This window comes from Heptranchias perlo, chromosome 41 (genome assembly GCF_035084215.1).
Source record: "Heptranchias perlo isolate sHepPer1 chromosome 41, sHepPer1.hap1, whole genome shotgun sequence".
In the NCBI taxonomy this organism is placed as follows: Eukaryota; Metazoa; Chordata; class Chondrichthyes; order Hexanchiformes; family Hexanchidae; genus Heptranchias; species Heptranchias perlo.
Window position 1 is genome coordinate 16,323,372 of NC_090365.1, and position 27,772 is coordinate 16,351,143.

Genomic DNA, 27,772 nt, shown 5'->3' on the forward strand with positions numbered 1-27,772 from the left:
TTCCCTTAGCGGAGGGGTCAGTGACCAGGGGGATTAGATTTAAAGTAATTGGTAGAAGGATTAGAGGGGAGCTGAGGAGAAATTTTTTCACCCAGAGGGTGGTGGGAGTCTGGAACTCACTGCCTGAGAGGGTGGGAGAGGCAGAAACCCTCAACTCATTTAAAAAGTACTTGGATGTGCACCTGAAGTGCCGTGACCTACAGGGCTACGGACCAAACGCTGGAAAGTGGGATTAAGCTGGAAAGCTCTTTATCGGCCGGCACGGACATGATGGGCCGAATAGCCTCCTTCTGTGCCGTAATTTAATACAATTCTATGATTAACTCAGTGATCTTAATAACAAACCATTAAGCCCAGTGACCGTACCAACAAATTATTAAACTCAGTGACCGTACTAACAAACGTTTAAACTCAGTGACCTTACTAACAAGCCATTAAACCCAGCGACCGTACAAACAAACCATTAAACTCAGTGACCTTACTAACAAACCATTAAACTCAGAGACCTTACTAACAAACCATTAAACTCAGTGACCTTACTAACAAACCATTAAACTCAGCGACCTTACTAACAAACCATTAAACTCAGCGACCGTATAAACAAACCATTAAACTCAGAGACCTTACTAACAAACCATTAAACTCAGTGACCTTACTAACAAACCATTAAACTCAGCGACCTTACTAACAAACCATTAAACTCAGTGACCTTACTAACAAACCATTAAACTCAGTGACCTTACTAACAAACCATTAAACTCAGAGACCTTACTAACAAACCATTAAACTCAGCGACCTTACTAACAAACCATTAAACTCAGCGACCTTACTAACAAACCATTAAACTCAGCGACCGTACAAACAAACCATTAAACTCAGTGACCTTACTAACAAACCATTAAACTCAGCGACCTTACTAACAAACCATTAAACTCAGTGACCTTACTAACAAACCATTAAACTCAGCGACCGTACAAACAAACCATTAAACTCAGCGACCTTACTAACAAACCATTAAACTCAGCGACCTTACTAACAAACCATTAAACTCAGCGACCTTACTAACAAACCATTAAACTCAGTGACCTTACTAACAAACCATTAAACCCAGCGACCTTACTAACAAACCATTAAACTCAGCGACCTTACTAACAAACCATTAAACTCAGCGACCGTACAAACAAACCATTAAACTCAGTGACCTTACTAACAAACCATTAAACTCAGTGACCTTACTAACAAACCATTAAACTCAGTGACCTTACTAACAAACCATTAAACTCAGTGACCTTACTAACAAACCATTAAACTCAGTGACCTTACTAACAAACCATTAAACTCAGAGACCTTACTAACAAACCATTAAACTCAGTGACCTTACTAACAAACCATTAAACTCAGCGACCTTACTAACAAACCATTAAACTCAGCGACCGTACAAACAAACCATTAAACTCAGTGACCTTACTAACAAACCATTAAACTCAGCGACCTTACTAACAAACCATTAAACTCAGTGACCTTACTAACAAACCATTAAACTCAGTGACCTTACTAACAAACAATTAAACTCAGTGACCTTACTAACAAACCATTAAACTCAGCGACCTTACTAACACTGGTTGCTTTGGTGAAGTATCATGGGACAATGGAAGGGTAGCAAATGTTTAGATGGCGGGAGCAGTGAGGCTGGTCTTCCTGTGGAGAGATGGCCAGCCCAAATTTAACAAGAACTCCCGTTTGTTTGGACAACTGAGCAAGTTACTTCCTACTACAATTAAGTTAGGTTGATTTGATCATTCTTGACACTGCGCAACCTGTGGATCCCCATATTGTCAATATTCTATACCCTTAACATACCCCAATACACCTTTAATACACTCCAATATAACCTTAATTTATCCCAATATATTTTAATATATCCCAATATACCCTTAATATACTCCAATATATTCTTTATTATCACATAATAGACTTGTTCGCAAAATTAAAGCCCATGGGATTAAAGGGACAGTGACAGCGTGGATACAAAATTGTCTAGGGGACAGAAAGTAGAGAGTAGTGGTGAACGGTTGTTTTTCAGACTGGAGGGAAATATACAGTGGTGTTCCCCAAGGGTCAGTATTAGGACCACTGCTCTTTTTTATAACAACCAGGGAACAGGGTATTTTAGATCTTGTATTGATGACCTGGACTTGGGTATACAGGGTATAATTTCAAAGTCTGCAGATAACACAAAACTCAGAAATGTAGTAAACAATGTGGAGGATAGTAACAGACTTCAGAAGGACACAGACAGGTGAAATGGGCAGACACGTGGCAGATGAAATTTAACGCAGAAAAGTGTGAAGTGATACATTTTGGTAGGAAGAATGAGGAGAGGCAATATAAACTAAATGGTATAATTTTAAAGGGGGTGCAGGAACAGAGAGACCTGGGTTGCACATACACAAATCTTTGAAGGTGGCAGGACAGGTTGAGAAGGCTGTTAAAAAAGCACATGGGATCTCGGGATTTATAAATAGAGACAGAGTACAAAAGCAAGGAAATCATGCTGAACCTTTATAAATCACTGGTTAGTCCTCAGCTGGAGTATTGTGTTCAATTCTTTTGGAAGGTTGTCAAGGCCTTAGAGAGGGTGCAGAGGAGATTTACTAGAATCTAGAATTTACTAGAATGAAGGACTTCAGTTGTGAGGAGAGACTGGAGAAGCTGGGATTGTTCTCCTCAGAACAGAGAAGGTTAAGGGGATTTGATAGAGATGTTCAAAATCATGAACAGATTTGATAGAGTAAATAAGGAGAAATTGTTTCCAGTGGCAGGAGGGTCGGTAACCAGAGGTCACAGATTTAAGGTGATCGGCAAAAGAGCCAGAGGCGAGATGAGGAAACATTTTTTTACGCAGTGATCTGGAATGCACTGCCTGAAAGGGCGGTGGAAGCAGATTCAACGGTAACTTTCAAGAGGGAATTGGATAATTACTTGAAGGGAAAAAAATTACAGGGCTTTAGGGAAAACAAAGTTCATGCAATAATCGTGGGGCACTTTAATCTTAATAAAGTCTGGACAAACCAAATTGGCAAAGGCAGCCTTGGAGGACGAGTTCATGGAACGTATTCGAGACGGTTTCCTCGAACAATACACCATGGAACCGACCAGGGAACAGGGTATTTTAGATCTTGTATTGTGCAATGAGACAGGGTTAATTAGTAATCTCGTCGTAAACGATCCTCTGGGGAAGAGTGATCATAATATGATAGAATTTCACACTGCATTTGAGAGTGACGTACTTAAGCCAGAAACTAGAGTCTTAAACTTAGATAAAGCCAATTAGGTATGAGGGGCGAGTTGGCTGAGATAGATTGGGAAATTAGATTAAAAGGTATGACAGTAAATAAGCAATGCTAAATATCTAAAGAAATATTTCAATATTCTCAACGAATATACATTCCATTGAGAAATAAGAACTCCATGGGAAAAGTGATCCATCCGTGGCTAACTAAAGAAGTTAAGCATAGTATTAGATTAAATATTTCAAAGAAGAGTAGTAAGCCTGAGGATTGGGAGAGTTTTAGAAACCAACAAAGGACAACTTAAAAATTGATAAGGGAGAAAATAGAATATGAGATTATTCAAACTAGCAAGAAGTATAAAAACGGATTGTAAGAGCTTCTACAAGTATGTAAAAAGCAAAAGTAAACATTGGTCCCTTAGAGGCTGAGACAGGAGAAATTAAAATGGGGAATAAGGAAATGGCAGATGCGTTAAACACATATTTTATATCTGTCTTCACAGTAGAAGACACAAAAAGCAAACCAGAAATAGTGGGGAAACAGGGGGTAAATGAGAGTGAGGAACTTAAAACAATTAATATCACGAGAGAAAAAGTACTGGACAAACTAATGGGACTAAAAGCCGACAAATCCCCTGGACCTGATGGCCTACATCCTCGGGTTGTAAAAGAGGTGGCTGCAGAGATAGGGGATGCATTGGTTGTGATCTTTCAAAATTCTGTAGATTCTGGAATGGTCCCAGTGGATTGGAAGGTAGCAAATGTTACCATGCTATTCAAGAAAGGAGGAAGAGAGAAAACAAGAAACTACAGGCCAGTTAGCCTGACATCAGTCGTCGGGAAAATGCTGGAATCCATTATTAAGCAAGTGGTAACTGGGCACTGAGAAAATCATAATATGATTAGGCAGAGTCAACATGGTTTTATGAACGGGAAATCTTGTTTGACAAATTTATTAGAGTTTTTTTGAGGATATAACTAGCAGGGTAGATAAAGGGGGAACCAGTGGATGTAGTATATTTGGATTTTCAAAAGGCATTCGATAGGTTGCCACATAAAAGGTTGTTACACAAGGTAAGGGCTCATGGAGCTGGGGGTAATATATTAGCATGGATGGAGGATTGGTTAAAGGACAGAAAACAGAGAGTAGGGATAAATGGGTCATTCTCAGGTTGACAGGCTGTGACTAGTGGGGTGCCGCAAGGATCAGTGCTTGGGCCTCAGCTATTTACAATCTATATTAATGACTGAGACAAAGGGACCGAGTGTAAAGTATCCAAGTTTGCTGATGATACAAAGCTAGGTGGGAAAGTAAGCTGTGAGGAGGACACAAAGAGTCTGCAAAGGGATATAGACAGATTAAGTGAGTGGCCAAGAATGTGGCAGATGGAGTATAATGTGGGGAAATGAGAGGTTATTTACTTTGGTAGGAAGAATAGAAAAACAGAATATTTTTTTAAATGGTGAGAAACTATTAAGTGTTGGTGTTCAGGGAGACTTGGGTGTCTTCGCACAAGAAATACAAAAAAGTTAGTATGGAGGTACAGCAAGCAATTAGGAAAGCAAATGGCATGTTGGCCTTTATTGCAAGGGGGTTGGAGTACAAGACTAAGGAAGTCTTACTACAGTTGTACAGGACTTTAGTGAGACCTCACCTGGAGTACTGCGTACAGTTTTGCTCCAAGGAATGATATACTTGCCTTGGAGGCGGTGCAACGAAGGTTCACTAGATTAACTCCTGGGATGTTGGGTTGTCCTATGAAGAGAGATTGCGTAAAATGGGCCTATACTCTGGAGTTTAGAAGAATGAGAGGTGATCTCATTGAAACATATAAGATTCTGAGGGGGCTTGACAGGGTAGATGCTGAGAGATTGTTTCCCTGGCTGGAGAGTCTAGAACTAGGGGGCATAGTCTCAGGATAAGGGGTCGGCCATTCAAGACTGAGAAGGGGAGGAATTTCTTCACTCAGAGGGTTGTGAATCTTTGGAATTCTCCATCCCAGAGGGCTGTGGATATTGAGTCACTGAATATATTCAAGGATGAGATAGATAGATTTTTGGAATCTAGGGGAATCAAGAGATATGGGGATCGGGCGGGAAAGCGGAGTTGAGGTCGAAGATCAGCCATGATCTGATTGAATGGCGGAGCAGGCTCCAGGGGCCGTACGGCCTACTGCTGCTCCTATTTCTTATGTTCTTAGGAAGGATGTCAAGGCCTTAGGTAGCGTGCAGAGGAGATTTACTGGATTGATGCCAGGGGTGAGGGACTTCAGTGTTGTGGAGAAACTGGAGAACTGGGATTGTTCTCCTTAGATCAGAGAAGGTTAAGGGGAGATTTGATAGAGGTGTTCAAAATTATGAATGGTTTTGATAGAGTAAATAAGGAGAAACTGTTTCAAGTGGCAGGAGGGTCGGTAACCAGAGGACAGAGATTTCAGATAATGGGCAAAAAATCCAGGAGGAGATGGGGAGAAATTTTTTTTTACGCAGCGAGTTGTTATGATCTGGAATGCGCTGCCTGAAAGGGCGGTGGAAGCAGTTTCAATAGTAACTTTCAAAAGGGAATTGGATAAATACTATAAAAGGAGAAATCTGCAGGACTATGGGGAAAGAGCTGGGGAGTGGGACTAATTGGATAGCTTTTTCGAAGAGCCAGGCACGGACATGATGGGCCGAATGGCCTCTTTCTGTGGCCCTTTCCTTTCTCCTGCCTATATCACCAGTATTCTCCTTACTATAAACCTCCTGCCCATCTTCCCCCTCCCCCCACTCCATTGTGGCTCCTCTTCCCTGTCCCCTCTTTTCCCCCGACCTCTAACGTCACTTCTCTCTCCCCAGACCTCAAACCTCACTCTTCCCTTTCCCCCGACCCCACTCTTCTCTCTCCCTGACCTCTAACCCAACTCTTCCCGCTTCCCGACCTCTGACCCCACTCATCCCTCTCCCCGACTTCTAACTCCACTCTTCCCTCTCCCCGACTTCTAACTCCACTCTTCCCTCTCTACCCGAATTCTAACAGCGCAAATAGATATAAACGGATACAATATAATTGCGATTAGGGAGACATGGCTGCAGGGTGACCAAGGCTGGGAGCTGAATATCCAAGGGTATTCGATATTTAGGAAGGACAGGCAAAAAGGAAAAGGAGGTGGGGTGGCGTTGTTAGTGAAGGATGGAATCAGAGCAATAGTGAGAAAGGATATTGGCTCAGAAAATCAAGATGTAGAATCAGCCTGGGTGGAGTTAAGAAGCACCAAGGGGCAGAAAACACTGGTGGGAGTTGTCTATATGCCTCCAAACAGTCGTGGTAATGTAGGGGACGGCATCAAACAGGAAATTAGAGATGCATGTAACAAGGGTACGACAGTAATCATGGGTGACTTTAATCTACATATAGACTGGCCAAACCAAATTAGCAATAATACTAAGAACATAAGAACATAAGAAATTGGAGCAGGAGTAGGCCAATCGGCCCCTCGAGCCTGCTCCGCCATTCAATAAGATCATGGCTGATCTGATCCCAACCACAAATCTAAAGAACACAAGAAGTCGGAGCAGGACCCGGCCACATAGCCCCTGGGACCTCTCCGCCACCCACAGGGTATTGACCGATCCGAACTCAGCTTCATGTCCAATTTCCTGCCCGCTCCCCATAACCCCTAATTCCCTTTACTTCTAGGAAACTGTCTATTTCTGTTTTAAATTTATCTAATGATGTAGCTTCCACAGCTTCCTGGGGCAGCAAATTCCACAGACCTACCACCCTCTGAGTGAAGAAGTTTCTCCTCATCTCAGTTTTGAAAGAGCAGCCCCTTATTCTAAGATTATGCCCCCTAGTTCTAGTTTCACCCATCTTTGGGAACATCCTTACTGCATCCACCCGATCAAGACCCTTCACAATCTTATATGTTTCAATAAGATCGCCTCTCATTCTTCTGAACTCCAATGAGTAGAGTCCCAATCTACTCAACCTCTCCTCATATGTCCGCCCCCTCATCCCCGGGATTAACCGAGTGAACCTTCTTTGTACTGCCTCGAGAGCAAGTATGTCTTTTCTTAAGTATGGAGACCAAAACTGTATGCAGTATTCCAGGTGCGGTCTCACCAATACCTTATATAACTGCAGCAATACCTCCTTGTTTTTATATTCTATCCCCCTAGCAATAAAAGCCAACATTCCGTTGGCTTTCTTGATCACCTGCTGCACCTGCATACCAACTTTTTGATTTTCTTGCACTGGGACCCCCAGATCCCTTTGTACTGCAGTACTTTCCAGTCTCTCGCCATTAAGAAAATAACTTGCTCTCTGATTTTTCCTGCCAAAGTGCATAACCTCACATTTTCCAATATTATATTGCATCTGCCAAATCTCCGCCCACTCACCCAGCCTGTCTATATCCCCTTGCAGGTTTTTTATGTCCTCCTCACTCTCTACTTTCCCTCCCATCTTTGTATCATCTGCAAATTTTGATATGTTGCACTCGGTCCCCTCCTCCAAATCGTTAATATAGATTGTATAGAGTTGGGGACCCAGCACCGACCCCTGTGGAACACCACTGGTTACTGGTTGCCAGTCCGAAAATGAACCATTTATCCCAACTCTCTGCTTCCTGTTTGATAACCAATCCTCCACCCATGCCAGAATATTACCCCCAATCCCGTGATTTTTTATCTTAAGTAATAATCTTTTATGTGGCACCTTGTCGAATGCCTTCTGGAAATACTGTGGAGGATGAATTCCTGGAGTGTGTACGAGATGGTTTTTTAGACCAGTACATTGAGGAGCCAACCAGGGAACAGGCTATCCTAGATTGGGTATTGTGAAATGAGAAGGGGTTAATTGATAATCTTGTTGTGCGGGGTCCTTTAGGGAAGAGTGACCATAACATGATAGAATTCTTCATTAAGATGGAAAGTGAAGTAGCCCAAACTGAAACTAGGGTCCTAAATCTAAACAAAGGAAACTACAAAGGTATGAGGAGTGAGTTGGCTATGATAGATTGGGAAGCTTCATTAAAAGGCATGACGGTGGATAGGCAATGGCGAACATTTAAGGAACAAATGCATGAATTGCAACAAATATACATTCCTTTCTGGCGCAAAAACACAAAAGGAAAAGCGGCCCAACCATGGCTAACAAAAGAAATTAAGGATAGTATTAGATCCAAAGAGGAGTCATATAAAGTTGCCAGAAAAAGTAGCAAGCCTGAGGATTGGGAGCAGTTTAGAATTCAGCAAAAAAGGACCAACAGATTGATTAAGAGGGGAAAAATAGAGTATGAGAGTAAACTTGCAAGGAACATAAAAGTGGACTGTAAAAGCTTCTACAAGTATGTAAAAAGAAAAAGATTAGTGAAGACAAATGTAGGGCCCTTACAGTCAGAAATGGGAGAATTTATAACTGGGAGCAAGGAAATGTTAGAGCAATTAAACAAATACTTTGGTTCTGTCTTCATGGAAGAGGACACAAATAACTTCCCAGAAATGCTAGGGAACCAAGGGACTGGTGAGAAGGAGGAATTAAAGGAAATTAGTATTAGTAAAAAAAAAGTGCTGGAGAAATTAATGGGACTGAAAGCCGATAAATCCCCAGGGCTTGATAATCTGCATCCCAGAGTACTAAAAGAGGTTGCCATGGAAATAGTGGATGCATTAGTTGTCATCTTCCAAAATTCTCTAGATTATGAAACAGTTTCTGAAGATTGGAAGGGGCAAATGTAACCCCACTATTTAAAAAAGGAGGAAGAGAGAAAACAGTGAACTACAGACCGGTTAGCCTAACATCAGTATCAGGGAAAATGCTGGAGTCTATTATGAAGGATGTGATAACAGGACACTTAGAAAATATCAACGGGATTAGACAAAGTCAACATGGATTTATAAAAGGGAAATCATGTTTGACAAACCTACTGGAGTGTTTTGAGGATGTAACTGGTAGAATAGATAAGGGAGAACCAGTGGATGTGGTTTATTTGGATTTTCAGAAGGCCTTTGATAAAGTCCCACATAAGAGGTGAGTGTGCAAAATTAAAGCACGTGGGATTGGTGGTAATATACCGGCATGGATTGAGAATTGGTTAACAGAGAGTAGGAATAAATGGGTCTTTTTCGGGGTGGCAGGCTGTGACTAGTGGGGTACCGCAGGGATCAGTGCTTGGGCCCCAGCTATTCACAATATATATCAATGATTTGGATGAGGGAACTAAATGTAATATTTCCAAGTTTGCTGATGACACAAAACCAGGTGGGATCATGAGTTGTGAGGAAGATGCAAAGAGGCTGCAAGGCGATTTAGACAAGTTGAGTGAGTGGGCAAATACATGGCAGATGCAGTATAATGTGGATAAATGTGAAGTTATCCAATTCGGAAGGAAAAACAGAAAGGCAGAGTATTTTTTAAATGGTGATAGATTGGGGAATGTTGCTTGTCAAAGGGACCTGGGTGTCCTTGTACACCAGTCACTGAAAGCAAACATGCAGTTGTAGCAAGCAGTTAGGAAGACAAATGGTATATTGGCCTTTATTGCAAGAGGATTTGAGTACAGGAGCAAGGATGTATTACTGCAGTTATAAAGGGCCTTGGTGAGACCACATCTGGAGTATTGTGTGCAGTTTTGGTCTCCTTACCTAAGGATGGATATACTTGCCATAGAGGGAGTGCAGCAAAGGTTCACCAGACTGATTCCTGGGATGGCAGGACTGTCGTATGAGGAGAGATTGGGTCGACTCGGCCTGTATTCACTCGAGTTTAGTAGAATGAGAGGGGATCTCATTGAAACATATAAAATTCTGACAGGGCTAGACAGACTGGATGCAGGAAGGATGTTTCCCCTGGCTGGGGGGTCCAGAATGAGGGATCACAGTCTCAGGATACGGGCTAGGTCATTTGAGACTGAGATGAGGAGAAATCTCTTCACTCAGAGGTTGGTGAACCTGTGGAAGGCTGTGGAGGTCAAGTCACTGAATATATTTAAGAAGGAGCTGGATAGATTTCTAGACACAAAAGGCATCAAGGGGTATGGGGAGAGAGCGGGAATATGGTATTGAGATAGAGGGTCAGCCATGATCATATTGAATGGCGGAGCAGGCTCGAAGGGCCGAATGGCCTACTTCTGCTGCATATTTTCTATGTTTCTAACCCCACTGTTCCCTCTCCCCCGACCTCTAACCCCACTCCTCTCTCCCCTGACCTCTAACCTCACTCTTCCTTCCCGTTTCCTCCCAGCCCACTCTACCTGCCCCCTCTAGCCTCTGCTTGGCTCCTGGGTCAGTTTTGCCTTAATCTTTGTTCAAATGCCCACTCCCTCTAAGCCCATGTGCGCATCATTACTGGAGAGAAACTAGTCAATAGAAATCTTTCTTTACAACGTCCTGATAGGAAATCGGACCGCTTACTTCAAAATCACCCCCTGCTCTCGTGTCACCCACAGAAAAGAGAGCAGCTTGACAGAGCTGTCAGTCAGAGAGGAGTTTAACCTCATTGCGTATCACGGTGCCCAGGCCACAGAGTAGTCATCCTGCCTCGTGCATTAAGCACCACATCTGGACACAGTTAAAGGGGAGGAACAGGGAATTCAAACTCTCAGATACAACCTCACCCCAGGCCTTGGCAATGGCCAGTGAGAGTCCCACCCCCTCCCCAGGTACAGTCTTGCTCCAGGCCCCAGGCTTGCCCCAGGCCCCAGGCCTTGAGTTTCTGTGTCTATGAATCAGATGGATCAGCACAGACGCAGCAAGAAACGGGAACTTCGAGCCTCAGACTGAAACGAGCCGCTGTTTCCATCAGGCTGTTTCTCACCTTTCCTTTCTCGTCCGTCATCATGTGCAGTTCCTGCTCACTCAGCCACGACTCCACCTCACAAGCATCGAAGTAATACTGCTGGGCTCGCTGCATGGCAGTCAGCTCGTACTGTCGCTGCTCCATCTCCCCCTGCAGGCCGTCCCACAGCTCCCGCAGCCCATCCAGACTCAGACGCACAGCATCGCCCTCGGGGCTCTGGATTGAAGCAATGTGCCCAGCTCGCTCCATCACGTCGCTGATCCGGGGCTGGTGACCCTGAATCTCCCGCTGGAGAGTCTGTGAACATCAAACAGGGTCAACGTCACACACAGAGCCGAGGGAGCTCCCGGGCAATGGGCTCATACAACCCTCAAGTGCCTGAGTGAGAGACTGTGTGTGCGACTGAGAATATATGTGAGTGAGAATGTGTAAGTGTAAACGTGAGTGTGTGAGTCACATTGGTCTTTCTACCATTAAAATAACACATGGCCCAGAAATTGCTCGGAGTGACAAACCAACAGTGCTCGCCGCTCCATAGATTTATACTGACCCACGAACTTACCACGGTCTTTACTTCGGACACTTCCTCTGATAGGAAGCGAAGAAGAGCCTGGTGTCAGTTCAAGCGAATCTCGGGCCCTGGGAGAAACGAGAGGATCGATCTCTCCCCTCGAACTATCAGATTGCAGCATTTTTGACAACCTGCAAAACCGTCTCTGGGGGTTTGGAACATTAAACCAGGAATTGAAAGGTACAACATTAAAATCATTGTAAAAACAATTATAGACAACAAGAAAAAGAGAGGGTAAGAAATAATTGAATCAACTAAAAGAGAAAGAAGGGAAAGTTTTAAAATATTTACATTTTTTTTAATGACCAAAAACTATTAAAATAAGGAGTAATGAGACTCCACATTTTTAAAAGTTAATTTTTACTTGTTTGGCAGTCATTAAGACTATTAAAACTTGGTTTGGACCAAGTATTTTTAAGCGTGCCTGTTTTGTGGCGATATTACTTACTTTCCAGCTGGGCAGATGAGCAAGTTGGCGCTTTTTCAATGATTTTCCTGATTGCAGCGTGCGATATAATTCAAAGCTGTCATATCGCCCCCGGAAACAGTAGGAGCAAGTTCCTGATTCCACGTTTCACCATGTGTGCGCGAACACCAGAATTTGCTCCTCCGTTTCGCCTCTAACGACGGAGAGCGCTGTTGAGCTCTCCATTATTTTCCAAGTAATTTCTTCCCCATTAACTTCAATACTCTGGACATGTACCCCAATAACTGCTGATAACAGCGTCACACAGAGTGAGTGAACAATCTGTCACACCCGCATCCATAATTCTTGGGATGTGGGTGTCGCTGGCAAGGCCGGCATTTATTGCCCATCCCTAGTTGCCCCTTGAGAAGGTGGTGGTGAGCCGCCTTCTTGAACCGTTGCAGTCCGTGTGGTGAAGGTTCTCCCGCAGTGCTGTGAAGGAGGGAATTCCAGGATTTTGACCCAGTGACGATGAAGGAACGGCGATATATTTCCAAGTCGGGATGGTGTGTGACTTGGAGGGGAACTCGGAGGTGATGTTGTACACATGCACCTGCTGCCCTTGTCCTTCTAGGTGGTGAAGGTCGCGAGTTTGGGAGATGCTGTCGAAGAAACCTTGGCGAGTTGCTATAGTGCATCCTGTAGATAGGACACACTGCAGCCACGGTGCGCCGGTGGTGGAGGGAGTGAATGTTTAGGCCAGTGGCTGGGCTGTTGATCGAGTGCACTGCTTTGTCCTGGATGGTGTCGAGCTTCTTTAGTGTTGTTGCACATGCACCCATTTCCCAGTTCTCACACCCACTCCTGCCCCAATTACCCGGTTCTCACACCCACTCCTACCCCATTTCCCCAGTTCTCACTCCCACTCCTGCCCCATTTCCCCGGTTCTCACTCCCACTCCTGCCCCAATTACCCAGTTCTCACTCCCACTCCTGCCCCATTTCCCCAGTTCTCACTCCCACTCCTGCCCCAATTACCCAGTTCTCACTCCCACTCCTGCCCCAATTACCCAGTTCTCAGGCCCACTCCTGCCCCAATTACCCAGTTCTCACACCCACTCCTGCCCCAATTACCCAGTTCTCACACCCACTCCCACCCCAATTACCTGGTTCTCAGGCCCACTCCTGCCCAGTTCCTGCCACTCACCTGATGTTTTTTCAGAAGGAGTTGCACTGTTTGCAGATTGTTCCCATGATCCTTGGATGTGGCTAGTGGCAGGCGTTCCTGAACCCAAAGCTGTGGAACAAATAACACTGTCAGCTTCTCCTGGTGTGAACTAGATGATAAAAACAGGAGCTACTTAAAAAGGTACATTGTAATACAGCAGTGCAGTAATACCATAGAGTGTAGTTATAGCACAGTGCAGTAATACTGTACAGTTTAATTATAGTACAGTGCAGTAATACCATAGTGTAGTTAAAGTACAGTGCAGTCATTCCATACAATGTAGTTATAGTACAGTGCAGTAATACCATACAGAGTAGTTATAGCAGTGCAGTAATACTGTAGTGTAGATATAGCATAGTGCAGTAATACTGTAGTGTAGATATAGCATAGTGCAGTAATAGTGTACAGTGTAGATATAGTATAATGCAGTAGTACCGTACAGAGTAGTCATAGCAGTGCAGTAATACTGTATAGTGTAGATATAGTACAGTGCAGTAAGATTGTAGTGTATTCTAGCACAGTGCACTAATACTGTACAGTCGTTATATTACAGTGCAGTAATAATGTAGTGTGTAGTTTTAGCACAATCAATAATACTGTACAATGTAGATAGCAAAGTGCAGTAATATCATACAATGTAGTTATAGCACAGTGCAGTAATACTGTACAGCATGGTTGTAGAACAGTGCAGTAATAATGTAGTGTACTTATAGTACAGTAGTACCGTACAGTGTAATTATATCACAGTAATATCACACAGTGTAGTTATAGCATAGTGCAGTAATACCGCAGTGTAGTTATAGTATATTGCAGTTTTACCATACAGTGTAGCTGTAGTACAGTGCAATAGTGGTGTACTTACAGCACAGTACAGTAATACTATACTGTGTAGTTATAGCAGTGCAATAATACAGTAGTGTAATGTACAGTAATAAAGTACAGTGTCATTATAGTATAGTGCAGTGATGCCATAGTGTAGTTATAGTACACTGCAGTAATTCAGAAGTGTGCTTGTAGTACCTAACTGTAGTAGCATACAGTGTAGTAATAGCGCAGTGCAGTAATAACGCAGTGTAGTTGTAGAACAGTGCAGTAATACCGTACAGTGTAGTTTATAGTACAGTGCTGTAATACTGTAGTGTAGTTGTAGAACAGTGCAGTAATACCGTACAGTGTAGTTATAGTACAGTGCAGTTGTAGAAAACTTAATTACCTCTTATATACAATGCATTAACTCCAAACACTTATTTTCAGACAAGTAAGAATTTTAATTAGAAGAAACTTGAGCTCAAGGGAAGATCTGCTCTAAACAATGGTCAGAACAACCTCTTCTCTGAACAAAGGACACAGTTCACATTTATACAGTTTAATTAGTAATGTCTGTCTATCATAGAATATGGGCGCACATGTACATTCTTTATTAGTTCAAGTGGTTAGTCAATCAAGTAGTGAGCCTGCCTCCTCTGGACATCCATAGCTCATTCCTGTTTTGGCACGTAGGCCTCGTAGGCCTGAGAACACTACCTCCCTAAATTCCGAAGCTGGCTTATCAGTAGGGCTGAAGTCAGAATCAAGGCCACATGGCCTCTCAAGAAACTGTATTCTCATTATATTTTATAGCCAGCAATACCCTTATCTGCACGGGGGGAGGGGGGGGGTGCAGACAGTACCAAGCATCTGGACAGTCAACTTAATTATCAACGTACCAAGGACAATTGTGTTTTTCTGTGTGTGTGTGTGTGTGTGTGTGTGTGTGTTGTAGCTACCCCATGTATGGGAGTCAAGGAGTTAACATTGGTGATGCATTTATTTTCTTTTTTATGGTCAAGTAACTGTTCACGTATTTGTACATTAATGTGGTCTTTATGGTTTTCCACACAGTAATACCATACAGTGTAGTTGTAGTATAGTGCAGTAATACCGTACAGTGTAGTTATATTACAATGCAGTAATACCGTACAGTGTAGTTATAGTACAGTGCAGTAATACCGTACAGTGTAGTTATAGTACAGTGCAGTAATACCGTACAGTGTAGTTATAGTACAGTGCAGTAATACCGTACAGTGTAGTTATATTACAATGCAGTAATACCGTACAGTGTAGTTATAGTACAGTGCAGTAATACCGTACAGTGTAGTTATAGTACAGTGCAGTAATACCGTACAGTGTAGTTATAATACAATGCAGTAATACCGTACAGTGTAGTTATAATACAAAGCAGTAATACCGTACAGTGTAGTTATAGTACAGTGCAGTAATACCGTACAGTGCAGTTATAGTACAGTGCAGTAATACCGTACAGTGTAGTTATAATACAATGCAGTAATACCGTACAGTGTAGTTATAATACAATGCAGTAATACCGTACAGTGTAGTTATAATACAATGCAGTAATACCGTACAGTGTAGTTGTAGAACAGTGCAGTAATACTGTACAGTGTAGTTGTAGAACAGTGCAGTAATACCGTAGTGTAGTTGTAGAACAGTGCAGTAATACCGTACAGTGTAGTTATAGTACAGTGCAGTAATACCGTACAGTGTAGTTGTAGAACAGTGCAGTAATACCGTACAGCGTGGTTATAGTACAGTGCAGTAATAACATACAGTGTAGTTTATAGTACAGTGCAGTAATACCGTAGTGTAGTTGTAGAACAGTGCAGTAATACCGTACAGTGTAGTTATAGTACAGTGCAGTAATACCGTAGTGTAGTTGTAGAACAGTGCAGTAATACCGTACAGTGTGGTTATAGTACAGTGCAGTAATACCGTACAGCGTGGTTATAGTACAATGCAGCAATTCAGTAGCATAGTTATAATATAGTGCAGTAATACTGTATAGAGTAGTTATAATACAGTGCAGTAACACTGGACAGCGTAGTTATGGTGCAGTAATACTGTATAGTGTAGTTACAGTACAGTAACACTGGACAGCGTAGTTATGGTGCAGTAATACTGTATAGTGTAGTTGCAGTACAGTGCAGTTTTAGTACAACAACTTGCATTCATATAGCACCTTTAACGTAGTAAAATGTTCCAAGACGCTTCACAGGAGTGATTATCAAACAAAATTTGACACCGAGCCAAGTAAGAAGATATTAGAACATGTGACCAAAAGCTTGGTCAAAGAGGTAGTTTTTAAGGAGGGTCTTAAAGGAGGAGAGAGAGATGGAGAGGTGGAATGGTTTAGGGAGGGAATTCCAGAGCTTAGGGCCTGGACAGCTGAAGGCACGACCGCCAATGGTGGAGAGATTAAAATCGGGGATGCGCAAGAGGCAAGAATTGGAGGAGTGCAGAGATCTGGGAGGTTTATAGGGCTGGAGGAGGTTACAGAGATAGGGAGGAGCGAGGCCATGGAGGGATTTGAAAATGAGGATGAGAATTTCAAAATCGAGGCGCTCCCAGAACGGGAGCCAATGTAGGTCAGTGAGCACAGGGGTGATGGGAGAACGAGACTTGGTGCAAGTTAGGATACGGGCAGCAGAGTTTTGGATGAGCTGAAGTTTATTGAGTGGGAAAGGTGGGAAGCCAGCCAGGAGAACATCGGAAGCTCAGCTCAGGGTGAAATCGGACGCCAAGGTTTTGAACGGTTTGGTTCAGCCCCAGACGGTGGCCAGAGAGAGGGATGGAGTTGGTGGCAGGAACTGAAGAGAATGGCTTTGGTCTTCCCAAGTTTTAATGCAAAAATACATTTCATTAACCCTGTCCATCGTTCTTTTTGTAAATGGAAGTCCAGGGCAAGGTATGAGAAACAGGTCCATTCACCATGACCAGCATGTACAAGCTGCGAGAACATTTGTCTTTGTTTCAGCAACTCCGTTTCTGGGTGCGGTACTTACAGTCTCATCCTCCATATCACGGGTGACCTGGTGAACTTCTTTGGACGCCAACAGAATTCTCCGTCTTTCCTTCAGAGGTTCGATGAGTCGCACAATTCTCGTTTCCACTACATTTTGCTTCTCGCTCACTTCCTCTTTCCCAGCCCCTTCCTGGTGCAGAGTTGCAGCCTGGGCCTGTAACTCACCAACCTCCTTGTACCAGCCCTCCATCTGATTCTCCAGTACCTGCAGGTCAGGAAATGAGCCGAGGTTATTGGGTGAACCTGAGCGCTTACAAATAAATCACAGTCTCTGGCCAATTGGGGCCCCTGGCCAATTAGACTTGGTGACGGGGGAGGGACTCAATGACCAGAGGAGGCTTGGCATGGTTTTCATTCACCGTGCGGCCCTGCATTCGTTCACCGTGCGTTCGTTTGTTGTGTGACCGTGCGTTTGCTCGCTCGTTCACTGTGTGACCGTGCATTCGCTGTGCGACCATGTGTTCGTTCACCGTGTGACTGTGCACTTGCTCGCCCGCCGTGTGACCGTTCACCGTGCGACCGGGCGCCCGTTCACCGTGCGACCGGGCGCCCGTTCACCGTGCGACCGGGCGCCCGTTCACCGTGTGGCGGCTCTTGTATTGGCAGCTCTTCATCATGAATAAACAGTTGCTTAAATTCACTGGGGCCTGGTCACTATTTTGAAGGTAATCATCCTTTAAATAGGAGAAACAGCCTCCTTAGACAGTAAGAGTCACTGTGTAAGAATGGGGATATGCTGCACCTCCACCCCTGCCAGGTAATATCCTGAGACAGATCGCCCGCCCATTGTAGACCCCACCCGATTGTCATCTCATTGATTTCAATGGAATGAGCATTGGGCATGTGGAGTGAGTGATCTACTGAACCAGATTATCACCAGGGGGTGAAGGTGAAAATTTACTCACTACTACCTAGAACACAGTCCAGCACAACAGTTGTGATTTATTGATTTTCTCCGATACTGAAGTCTCGTGAAGCCAGCAATAAATTCACTAAGACAGCCTGAATGAGTAAGTGCCTCAGGAAAAAGTTCCAGCATCAATGTACACATGCAATCGACACACTGGATGAAGGAGCTTTCAATGCAGCGTGTTAAATGATCACTCAAAATATAGTCACCAGGTGATTAGCAAAGGTTTTCAACCCTCAATTATGGGAAGTCATATGATAAATACAGTCAACTTCAGCTCATAACACAGAACCTGCTTAAACTCCCCATCCAATCAGCACTGGACATCTGCAAAATAGGCCAGGAGAATTTAAAATGATGTTGAAGTGACCCCAGTCCCACATCAAACCCCCCAGGGACCCGACCCCAACCCCACATCAAACCCCCCGGGTACCCGACCCCAGTCCCACATCAAACCCCCCGGGGACTTGAACCCCCAATCTCCATCTCTCTCCTGGAGCTACCGTTCCCCTCAGGCCCTCATTGCCCCCTCCCCGAGCCCCCCCCAAGTCGCCAATCCCCCTCTCCCCGAGCCCCCCCAGGCCGCCATTCCCTCACGTCACCAAACCCTCTCTCCCCCCGAGACCCCACTCCACCTCTCCGAGCTCCCTCTCCCTCATTACCCCCTTCCTGCTGAGCCCCCATTCCCCCTCCTCACCGAGCCCCCATTCCCCCTCCTCACCGAGCCCGCATTCCCCCTCCCCCATTCCCCCCTCTCCCCCTTCCCCCCCATTCCCCCCCTCTCCGGGTGTATGACAAGTGGCTGATTCGTTGCTCCCGTTTTCTGCCCCGGTGAAGGTGATAATTTGGGCACTGGGTAAGGAGCTTCACTCGAGAGACGCACCGAACTTATTGGCCCCTGTCCTTGAACACGGTCTCTTCTTGTTCACGTGTTCTGGTTTAACTCAATTTCTAAAGCTCATTTATCAAAGCTCTAAAATGCACTTTGACTGGAGACCGTCTCCTTCGCAAATGTCGAGCGGACTCCCGGCAGCAGCTCACCTGCAGTTTCTGGAGTTGGGTGTTGACGCTGGCGATGTCCCTCCCTCCTTCTACCACCTGGAGCTGCCCCTCGAGTTGTGACAACCTTCTGTCCAGCTCACCATAGCTCTGCACCAGCAGCTCTGCCTTGTTCGCGTCAAAGAGGTGCAGAGCCTTCGCCTGGGTCGTACTTTCCAGAACAATCCAGCAATCATGAATCTCTTCCAGTTTCTTGCTCACAACCGGGGCTAATTCAGGCTTCTCCTCGATCAGCTGCTGCCCCTCCTACAAAAGACAGAGGACAGTGACAAAACTATCAACGGGCAAAGCAATCATACAATCAAACGGGACTCCAGTGAGGGCCGTCACTCAATCCGCTACACGATGCTAATGGAGACTAAAAACAAATACAAACTCAACCAGCCATGGGACCGTGGAATAACCTCACACTCACACAGGGTCAGAGAGCATTATTACTGGTGATGCAGCAACATTTTCGATAATAAATAACAAGCCATAATGTCCAGAGGAAGGGGAACAGCCAGAAGTCATGGTCCATGTTGGAACCAGTGATATAGGTAGAAAAAGGGTTGAGGTCGTACAGGCAGAGATTCAGGAGCTGGGAAAAAGATTAAAGATCAGGGCCTCAACAGTGGTAATCTCTGGATTACCCCCAGTGCCACGTGCTAGTGAGTATAAGAACACCAAGATAAGACAGGTTAAGGTGTGGCTGGAGAAATGGTGGAGGAGGGAGGGCTTCAGATTCCAGGTGTATTAGGACCAGTTCTGGGGCAGGAGGGACCTGTACAAGCTGGATGGGTTGCACCTGAACAGAGCTGGGACTAATGTCCTCGTGGGGAGGTTAACTAGTGCTGTGGGGGAAGGTTTAAACTAATTTGGCAGGGAGGGGGGAACCGGGACGTAGCAGCAGAGAGGAGAGGAAAGGTGCATAGAAAATTAGGAGGGACAAACAGCAACAGAATAAATAATAGTGTAGAAAGAGCAGGAATTAGATGGAAGAATAAAGCAAAGACGACTAGCATGGTATTGGAATGCATGTGTGTTAATGCAAGGAGTGTTACCAATAAGGTTGATGAGCTGCAGGCACAAGTTGCCACATGCGGTTATGATATAGTGGATATAATGGGCAGGAATGGGAACGAAACAGAGGGAAACGGAGGGATAGGGAAGGATAAATGAAAGGAGTAGGGGTGGCAGTATTGATAAAGGATAATATTACAGTTCTACAGAGGGACGATATACCAGAGGGTTCAAAGACTGAATCTATTTGGTTAGAGTTAAGGATCAGAAAAGGAGCTGCTACATTGCTGGTTATTTATTAAAGACCCCCAAATAGTGAGAAGGAGATAGGGGAGCAAATTTGGAGGCAAATTTCAGAGAAATGTAAAAATAATAAAACAGTAATAGCAAGGGACTTCAATTACCCGAATATAGACTGGGGGGAAAACAGTGTAGAGGGTAAAGAATTTCTAAAATGTGTACAGAGAACTTTCCTAATCAGTATGTTTCCAGCTCAATGAGGAAGGAAGCAGTGCTGGGTCGAGTTCTGGGCAATGAAGTAGGGCAAGTGGAGAGTGTTTCAGTGGGAGAACATCTGGGAAATAGTGATCATAATATAATTAGGTTTAGAGTAGTTATGGAGAGGGACAAAGAAAAATCAACGGTGAAAATACCCAACTGGAGGAGAGCCAGTTTCAGTGATTTGAGAAGGGATCGAGCACAGATGGACTGGAAACTGAAATTGGCCAAGAAAACAGTAAATGAGCAATGGCAGGCCTTCAAGGCGGAGATAGTTTGGGTACAGACCAAGCATATTCCCATAAGGAGGAAAGATGGGGCTCCCTGGATGACAAAGGAAATAGAGGTTAAAATAAAACAGGAAAAGGAGGTTTATGACAAATGTCAGGTACAGAATACAGTTGAAACTCAGGCAGAATACAGAGAGTGCAGAGAGAAATTGAAAAAAGATATAAGGGGAAAGAAAGAATATTAAAAAAGATCACCAGGTAACATAAAAGGGAAACCAAAAAACTTTTATAAACATATAAAAAGTAAAAGGACAGTTAAAGGAAGGGTGAGGCCGATTAGGGACAAAAATAAATCTTCTTGTGGAGGCAGAGGGCATGACTGAGGTTCTGAATGAGGACTTTGCATCTGTCTTCACAAAAGAGTATGAGAATAGACTAGAAACTAACCTACAAGGAAATCCAAAAGTCTTCTATAGGCATATAAATAATAAAGGGGTAGTAAGAGGAGGGGTGGGGCTGATTAAGGACCAAAAAGGAGATCTACACATGAAGGCTGAGGTATTAAATGAGTACTTTGCATCTGTCTTTACCAAGGAAGAAGATGCTGCCAAAGTCACAGTAAAAGAGGAGGTAGTTGAGATTCTGGATGGGTTAAAAATTGATAGAGGAGGTACCAGAAAGACTGGTTGTACTTCAAGGAGATAAGTCACCCGGTCCGGATGGGATGCATCCTAGGTTGCTGAGGGAAGAAAGGTGGAAATTGCGGAGGTACTGGCCATAATCTTCCAAACATCCTTAGATACGGGGGTGGTGCCAGAGGACTGGAGAATTACAAATGTTACACCCTTGTTCAAAATAGGGTGTAAGGATAAACCCAGCAACTACAGGCCAGTCAGTTTAATCTCAGTGGTGGAGAAACTTTTAGAAACGATAATCTGGAACAAAATTAACATCACTTGGACAAGTGTGGATTAATTAAGGAAAGCCAGCACAGATTTGTTAAAGGCAAATCGTGTTTAACTAACTTGATTGAATTTGTTGATGAGGTAACAGAGAGGGTCGATGAGGGCAATGCAGTTGATGTTGTGTATATAGACCTCCAAAAGGCATTTGATAAAGTGTCACATAATAGGCTTGTCATCAAAGTTGAAGTCCTTGGAATAAAAGGGGCAGTGGCAGCATGGATACGAAATTGGCTAAGTGACAGGAAACACAGTGAAGTGGTGAATGGCTGTTTTTCGGACTGGAGGGAGGTGTACAGTGGTGTTCCCCAGGGGTTGGTAAGGATCACTTTTTTTGATAAATTAATGACTTGAACTTGGGCGTACAGGGCACAATTTCAAAATTTGCAGATGACACAAAACTTGGAAGGATAATGAACAGCAAGGAGGCTAGTGATAGACTTCAAGAGGAAGATATGATAAATTAAAGAAAGAAGACAAGGCCAGAGAGAAAGGTAGTAATAAGGGAAATGATAATCAGTGAGTGGCAGGAAGGGACAGAGCATGCAAACTTAACAGTGCGCCAGCAAGTAAGGCTGGAGGTTGCAAAAATAGTAAAAAGACAGCACTAAAGTCTTTGTATCTGAATGCGTATAGCATTCATAACAAAATGGATGAATTGACAGCTCAAATAGAAATAAATATGTACGATCTGATAGCCATTACAGAGACATGGCTGCAAGATGACAAAGGCTGGTACCTGAATATTCAAGGGTACTTGACATTTCAGAAGGACAGGAAGCTGGGAGAAGGTGGAGGGGTAGCTCTGTTAATTAAGGGTGACATGGGCATAATAGAGAGAAATGACCTTAGTTCTAAAGACCAAGGTGTAGAATCAGTTTGGGTAGAGATAAGAAATAGCAAAGGCAAGAAGTCGCTTGTGGGAGTAGTTTATAGGCCCCCTAATAGTAACCACACTGTAGGACAGGGTATACAGGAAGAAATAATGGGGGCTTGTGAAAAAAGAACAGCGATAATCATGGGTGATTTTAACCTACATATAGATTGGAAGAATCTGATTGGCAAAGGTAGCCTGGAAGATGAGTTTTGGCACAGTTTCTTAGAGCTGCACGTTCTACAGCCAACGAGACAGCAGGCTATTCTAGATTGGGTAATGTGTAATGAGATAGGGTTAATTTATGACCTCATTGTAAAGGAGCCTCTAGGTAGCAGTGATCATAATATGATTGAATTTCGTATTCAGTTTGATGGAGAGAAGAGTAAGTCTAAGTCTAGTGTTTTAAACTTAAATAAGGGCAATTATGAGGGCATGAAGACAGAGCTGGCTAGTGAACTGGGAAATTAGGTTAAGGGATAGGTCTGTAGAGATGCAGTGGCAGACATTTAATGAGATATTTCATAACACTCAGCAAAGATACATTCCAGTGAGAAAGAAAGACCCTAGGGAAAGGATATACCATCCATGGCTAACTGAGGAAGTTAAAGAGAGTGTCAAATTGAAAAAAAAAGCATACAATTCTGTGAAGATTCCAAAATTCCTTAGATTCTAGAAGGGTCCCATCAGATTGGAAAATAGTGAATGTAACTCCTCTATTCAAGAAAGAAGGAAACTACAGGCCAGTTAGCTTAACATCTGTCATAGGGAAAATGCTACAATCTATTATTAAGGAGGTTAGAAAATCTCAATGCAATCAGGCAGAGTCAACACGGTTTTGTGAAAAGGAAATCATGTTTGACTAATTTATTAGAGTTCTTCGAGGAAGTAACAAGCAACGTGGATAAAGGGGATCCTGTGGGTGTGGTGTACTTGGATTTCCAGAAGGCATTTGACAAGGTGCCACATCAAAGGCTACTACACAAAATAAGAGCTCATGGTGTAGGGGGTAACCTATTAGCATGGATAAAGGATTGGTTCGCTAACAGGAAACAGAGAGTACGCACAAATGGGTCATTTTCAGTTTGGCAAGATGTAACGAGTGGAGTGCCACAGGATCAGTGCTTGGGCCTCAACTATTTACAATCTATATCAATGACTTGGAGGAAGGGACCGAATGTACGGTCGCTAACTTTGCTGATGCCACAAAAGTAGGTAGGAAAGTAAGTTGTGAAGAGGACATAAGGAGCCTGCAAAGGGATATAGATAGGTTAAGAGTGTGGGCAAAAATTTGGCAGATGGAAAATGTGAACTTGTTCACTTTGGCAGGAGAAAAGCAGTATATTATTTAAATGGAGAGAGATTGCAGAACTCTGAGGTGCAGAGGGATCTGGATATCCAAGCACGTGAATCACAAAAAGTTAGTATGCAGGTCCAGCAAGTGATTAGGAAGGCAAATGGAATGTTGTCATTTATTGCAAGGGGAATGGAATATAAAAGTAGAGATGTTTTGCTACAGTTGTACAGGGCATTGGTGAGACCACATCTAGAATACTGTGTGCAGTTTTGGTCTCCTTATTTAAGAAAGGACATAATTGCTTTAGAGGCAGTTCAGATAAGGTTCACTCGGCTGATTACTGGGATGAGGGGGTTATCTTATGAGGAAAGGTTGGGCAAGTTGGGCCTGTATACATTGGAGGTTAAAAGAATGAGAGGTGATTTTTTATTGAAACATATAAGATCCTGAGGGGACTAGAAGGGGTAGATGCTGAGAGGATATTTCCCCTTGTGGGAGAGACTAGAACTAGGGGCCACAGTTTAAAAATAAAGGGTTCTCCCATTTAAGACGGAGATGAGGAGAATTTTTTTCTCTGAGGGTCGTGAGTCTGTGGAACTCCCTTCCCCAGAGAGCGGTGGAGGCAGGGACATTGAATATTTTTAAGGCTGAGTTAGATAGATTCCTGATTAACAAGGGAGTCAAAGGTTATAGTAGGTAGACAGGAAAGTAGGGTTGAGGTCACAATCAGATCAGCCATGATTTTATCAAATGGCAGAGCAGGCTCGAGGGGCTGAATGGCCGACTCCTGCTCTTAATTTGTATGTTCATACGTATGTAGGATATAGACGGGCTGGTGGAATGGGCGGACATGTGGCAGATGAAATTTAACGCAGAGAAGTGGGAAGTGATACATTTTGGTAGGAAGAACGAGGAGAGGCAATATGAACTAAACAGTACAATTCTAAAGAGGGTGCAGGAACAGGGAGATCTGGGGGTATATGTGCACAGGTTGTTGAAGGTGACAGGGCAGGTTAAGAAAGTGGTTAAAAAAGCATATGGGATCGTGGGCTTTATAAATAGAGGCATAGAGTACAAAAGCAAGGAAGTTATGATGAACCTTTATAAAACACTGGTTCAGCCACAACTGGAGTATTGTGTCCAATTCTGGGCACCACACTGTAGGAAGGATGTGAAGGCCTTAGAGAGGACGCAGAAAAGATTTACTCGAATTATTCCAGGGATGAGGGACTTCAGTTACGTGGATAGACTGGAGAAGCTGGGGTTGTTCTCCTTAGAGCAAAGAAGGTTGCGAGGAGATTTGATAGAGGTATTCAAAATCATGAGGGGTCTAGACAGAGTGGATAGAAAGAAACTGTTCACATTGGTGAAAAGGTCAGAACCAGAGGACACAGATTTTAGGTGATTGGCAAAAGAACCACAGGCGACATGAGGAAAAACTTTTTTACGCAGCAAGTGGCTATGATCTGGAATGCGCTGCCAGAGGGGGTGGTGGAGGCAGCGCATTCCAGATCATAGCCACTTGCTGCGTAAAAAAGTTTTTCCTCATGTCGCCTGTGGTTCTTTTGCCAATCACCTAAAATCACGGCTTTCAAAAGGGAGAAAATTTGCTGGGCTACGGGGAAAGGGCGGAGAGTGGGACTAGCTAGACTGCTCTTACAGAGAGGCGGTACGGGCTCGACGGGCCAAATGGCCTCCTTCTGTCCTGTAACCGTTCTATGATTCTATGATTCCAAGGGGATGAAGTTGATGTCCAGGAGAGGAGGAGGGAGTAGAGATATTGGATTGGATAAAAATAGATAGAAAGGATGTGCTAAATAGGTTGGCATCACTCAAAGTTAACAGGTCATCGGTCCAGATGGAAGGCATCCTAGGTTGCTGAGGGAAGCTGGGGTGGAGATAACAGAAGCTCTGACCACAATCTTTCAATCCTCCTTGGATATGGGAGTGGTGCCAGAGGATTGGAGGATTGCAAATGTTACAACCCTGTTCAAAATAAGGATGAGTGATAAACCGGGTAACTACAGGTCAGTCGGTTTAACATCAGTGGTGGGAAAACTACAAGAGACCATTGTCAAGAATAAAATCAATTCTCACTTGGAGAAGCATGGGTTAATAAGGGACAGCCAGCACGGATTTGTTAAAGGAAAATCGTGTCTGACGAACCTGATAGAGTTATTAGATGAAGTAACAGAGAGGGTTGATGAGGGTAGTGCAGTAGATGTTGTATATATGGACTTTCAAAAGGCATTTGATAAAGTCACACAACAGACTTATTCGGAAAATAGAAACACATGGGATTAAAGGGAGGTGAGTAATTGGCTCTGGGATAAGAGGCAGAGAGTAATGGTGAACAGATGTTTTTCTGACTGGAGAGAAGAATGCAGTGGGGTCCCCCAGGGGTTGGTATTAGGACCATTGCTTTTCTTGTTATACATAAATGTATAGGTATGGGAGTACAATTTCCAAGTTTGAGAATGATGCAAAACTTGTCAACTTAGTAAATAGTGAGGAGGATAGCAGCAGACTTCAGGAGGACATAGACAGACTAGTGAAATGGGCAGACGTGTGGCAGATGCAATTTAACGCAGATAAGATACAGAGGTTCCATTACACTACTGGGTGTATTCTATAGGTCACCAACTAGTGGAAAGGATTTGGAGGAGCACGGAGGGGGAGGAATTTTTGAAATATGCTCAGGATAACTTTCTTAACCAGTACGTTTCCAGCCAAACGAGGAAGGAGGCATTGCTGGACTTGGTTCGGGAATGAGGCGGGCCAAGTGGAGTAAGTGTCAGTGGGGGAACATTTAGGGAGCAGCGATCATAGTATCATAAGGTTTAGAATAGCTATGGAAAAGGACACGGACCACTCTAAATAAAAATATTCAATTGGAGGAGGGTCAATTTAAATGGGATGAGAACACATCTGGTCCGGGTAAATTGGAATCAAAGATTGGCAGGCAAAACTGTAATCAAACAGTGGGAAGCCTTCAAGGAGGAGATGGTTCGGGTACAGTGTAGGCACCTTCCCATGAGGGAGAAAGGTAGGGCAACTAAAGCCAGAGCTCCCTGGATGACAAAAAAGATAAAGAGTAAGATGAAATGGAAAAAAGGGGGAGTATGACAGATGTCAAGTTGAGAACCAGACAGAATATAGAAAGTTCAGAGGGGAAGTGAAAAAGGAAATAAGAGGGACAAAGAGAGAGTATGAGAATAGACTGGTGGCCAACATAAAAGGGAATCTAAAGGTCTTCTTTCGGTATGTAAACAGTAAACGGGTAGCAAGAGGAGGAGTGCGGCCGATTAGGGACCATAAAGGAGATCGACTCATGGAGGCAGAGGGGATGGCCGAGGTATTAAATGAGTACTTTGCATCTGTCATTACCAAGGAAGAAGATGCTGCCAGAGTCTCAGTAAAGGAAGATATTGTTGAGATACTGGATGGGCTAAAAATTGATAAAAAAGAGGTACTAGAAAGGCTGGCTGTACTTAAAGTAGATAAGTCACCCGGTCCGGATGGGATGCATCCTAGGTTGCTGAGGGAAGTAAGGGTGGAAATTGCGGAGGTACTGGCCATAATCTTCCAAACATCTGTAGATACGGGGGTGGTGCCAGAGGACTGGAGAATTGCAAATGTTACACCTTTGTTCAAAAAAGGGTGTAAGGATAAACCCAGCAACTATAGGTCAGTCAGATTAACCTCAGTGGTGGGGAAACTTTTAGAAATGATAATCCGGAACAGAATTAACAGTCATTTGGACTTGGGTGTACAGGGCACAATTTCAAAATTTGCAGATGACACAAAA

The 27,772-nt window shown here is 43.8% G+C and overlaps 1 protein-coding gene across 2 annotated transcripts in view; it reads right to left on the reverse strand.

Annotated features, from left to right (window-relative positions):
* The window catches only part of LOC137306094 (spectrin beta chain, non-erythrocytic 1-like), a 321,761-nt gene that overhangs the window by 100,418 nt on the left and 193,571 nt on the right, over positions 1–27,772 (reverse strand). For both annotated transcript variants that reach the window (XM_067975159.1, XM_067975160.1), the window contains exons 20-23: positions 19,084–19,347; positions 17,113–17,337; positions 13,256–13,345; positions 11,091–11,369 (exon numbers count right to left, since the gene is read on the reverse strand). In XM_067975159.1, coding sequence (XP_067831260.1) covers positions 11,091–11,369; positions 13,256–13,345; positions 17,113–17,337; positions 19,084–19,347 — 858 coding nt within the window. The remainder of the gene's footprint in view (positions 1–11,090; positions 11,370–13,255; positions 13,346–17,112; positions 17,338–19,083; positions 19,348–27,772) is intronic.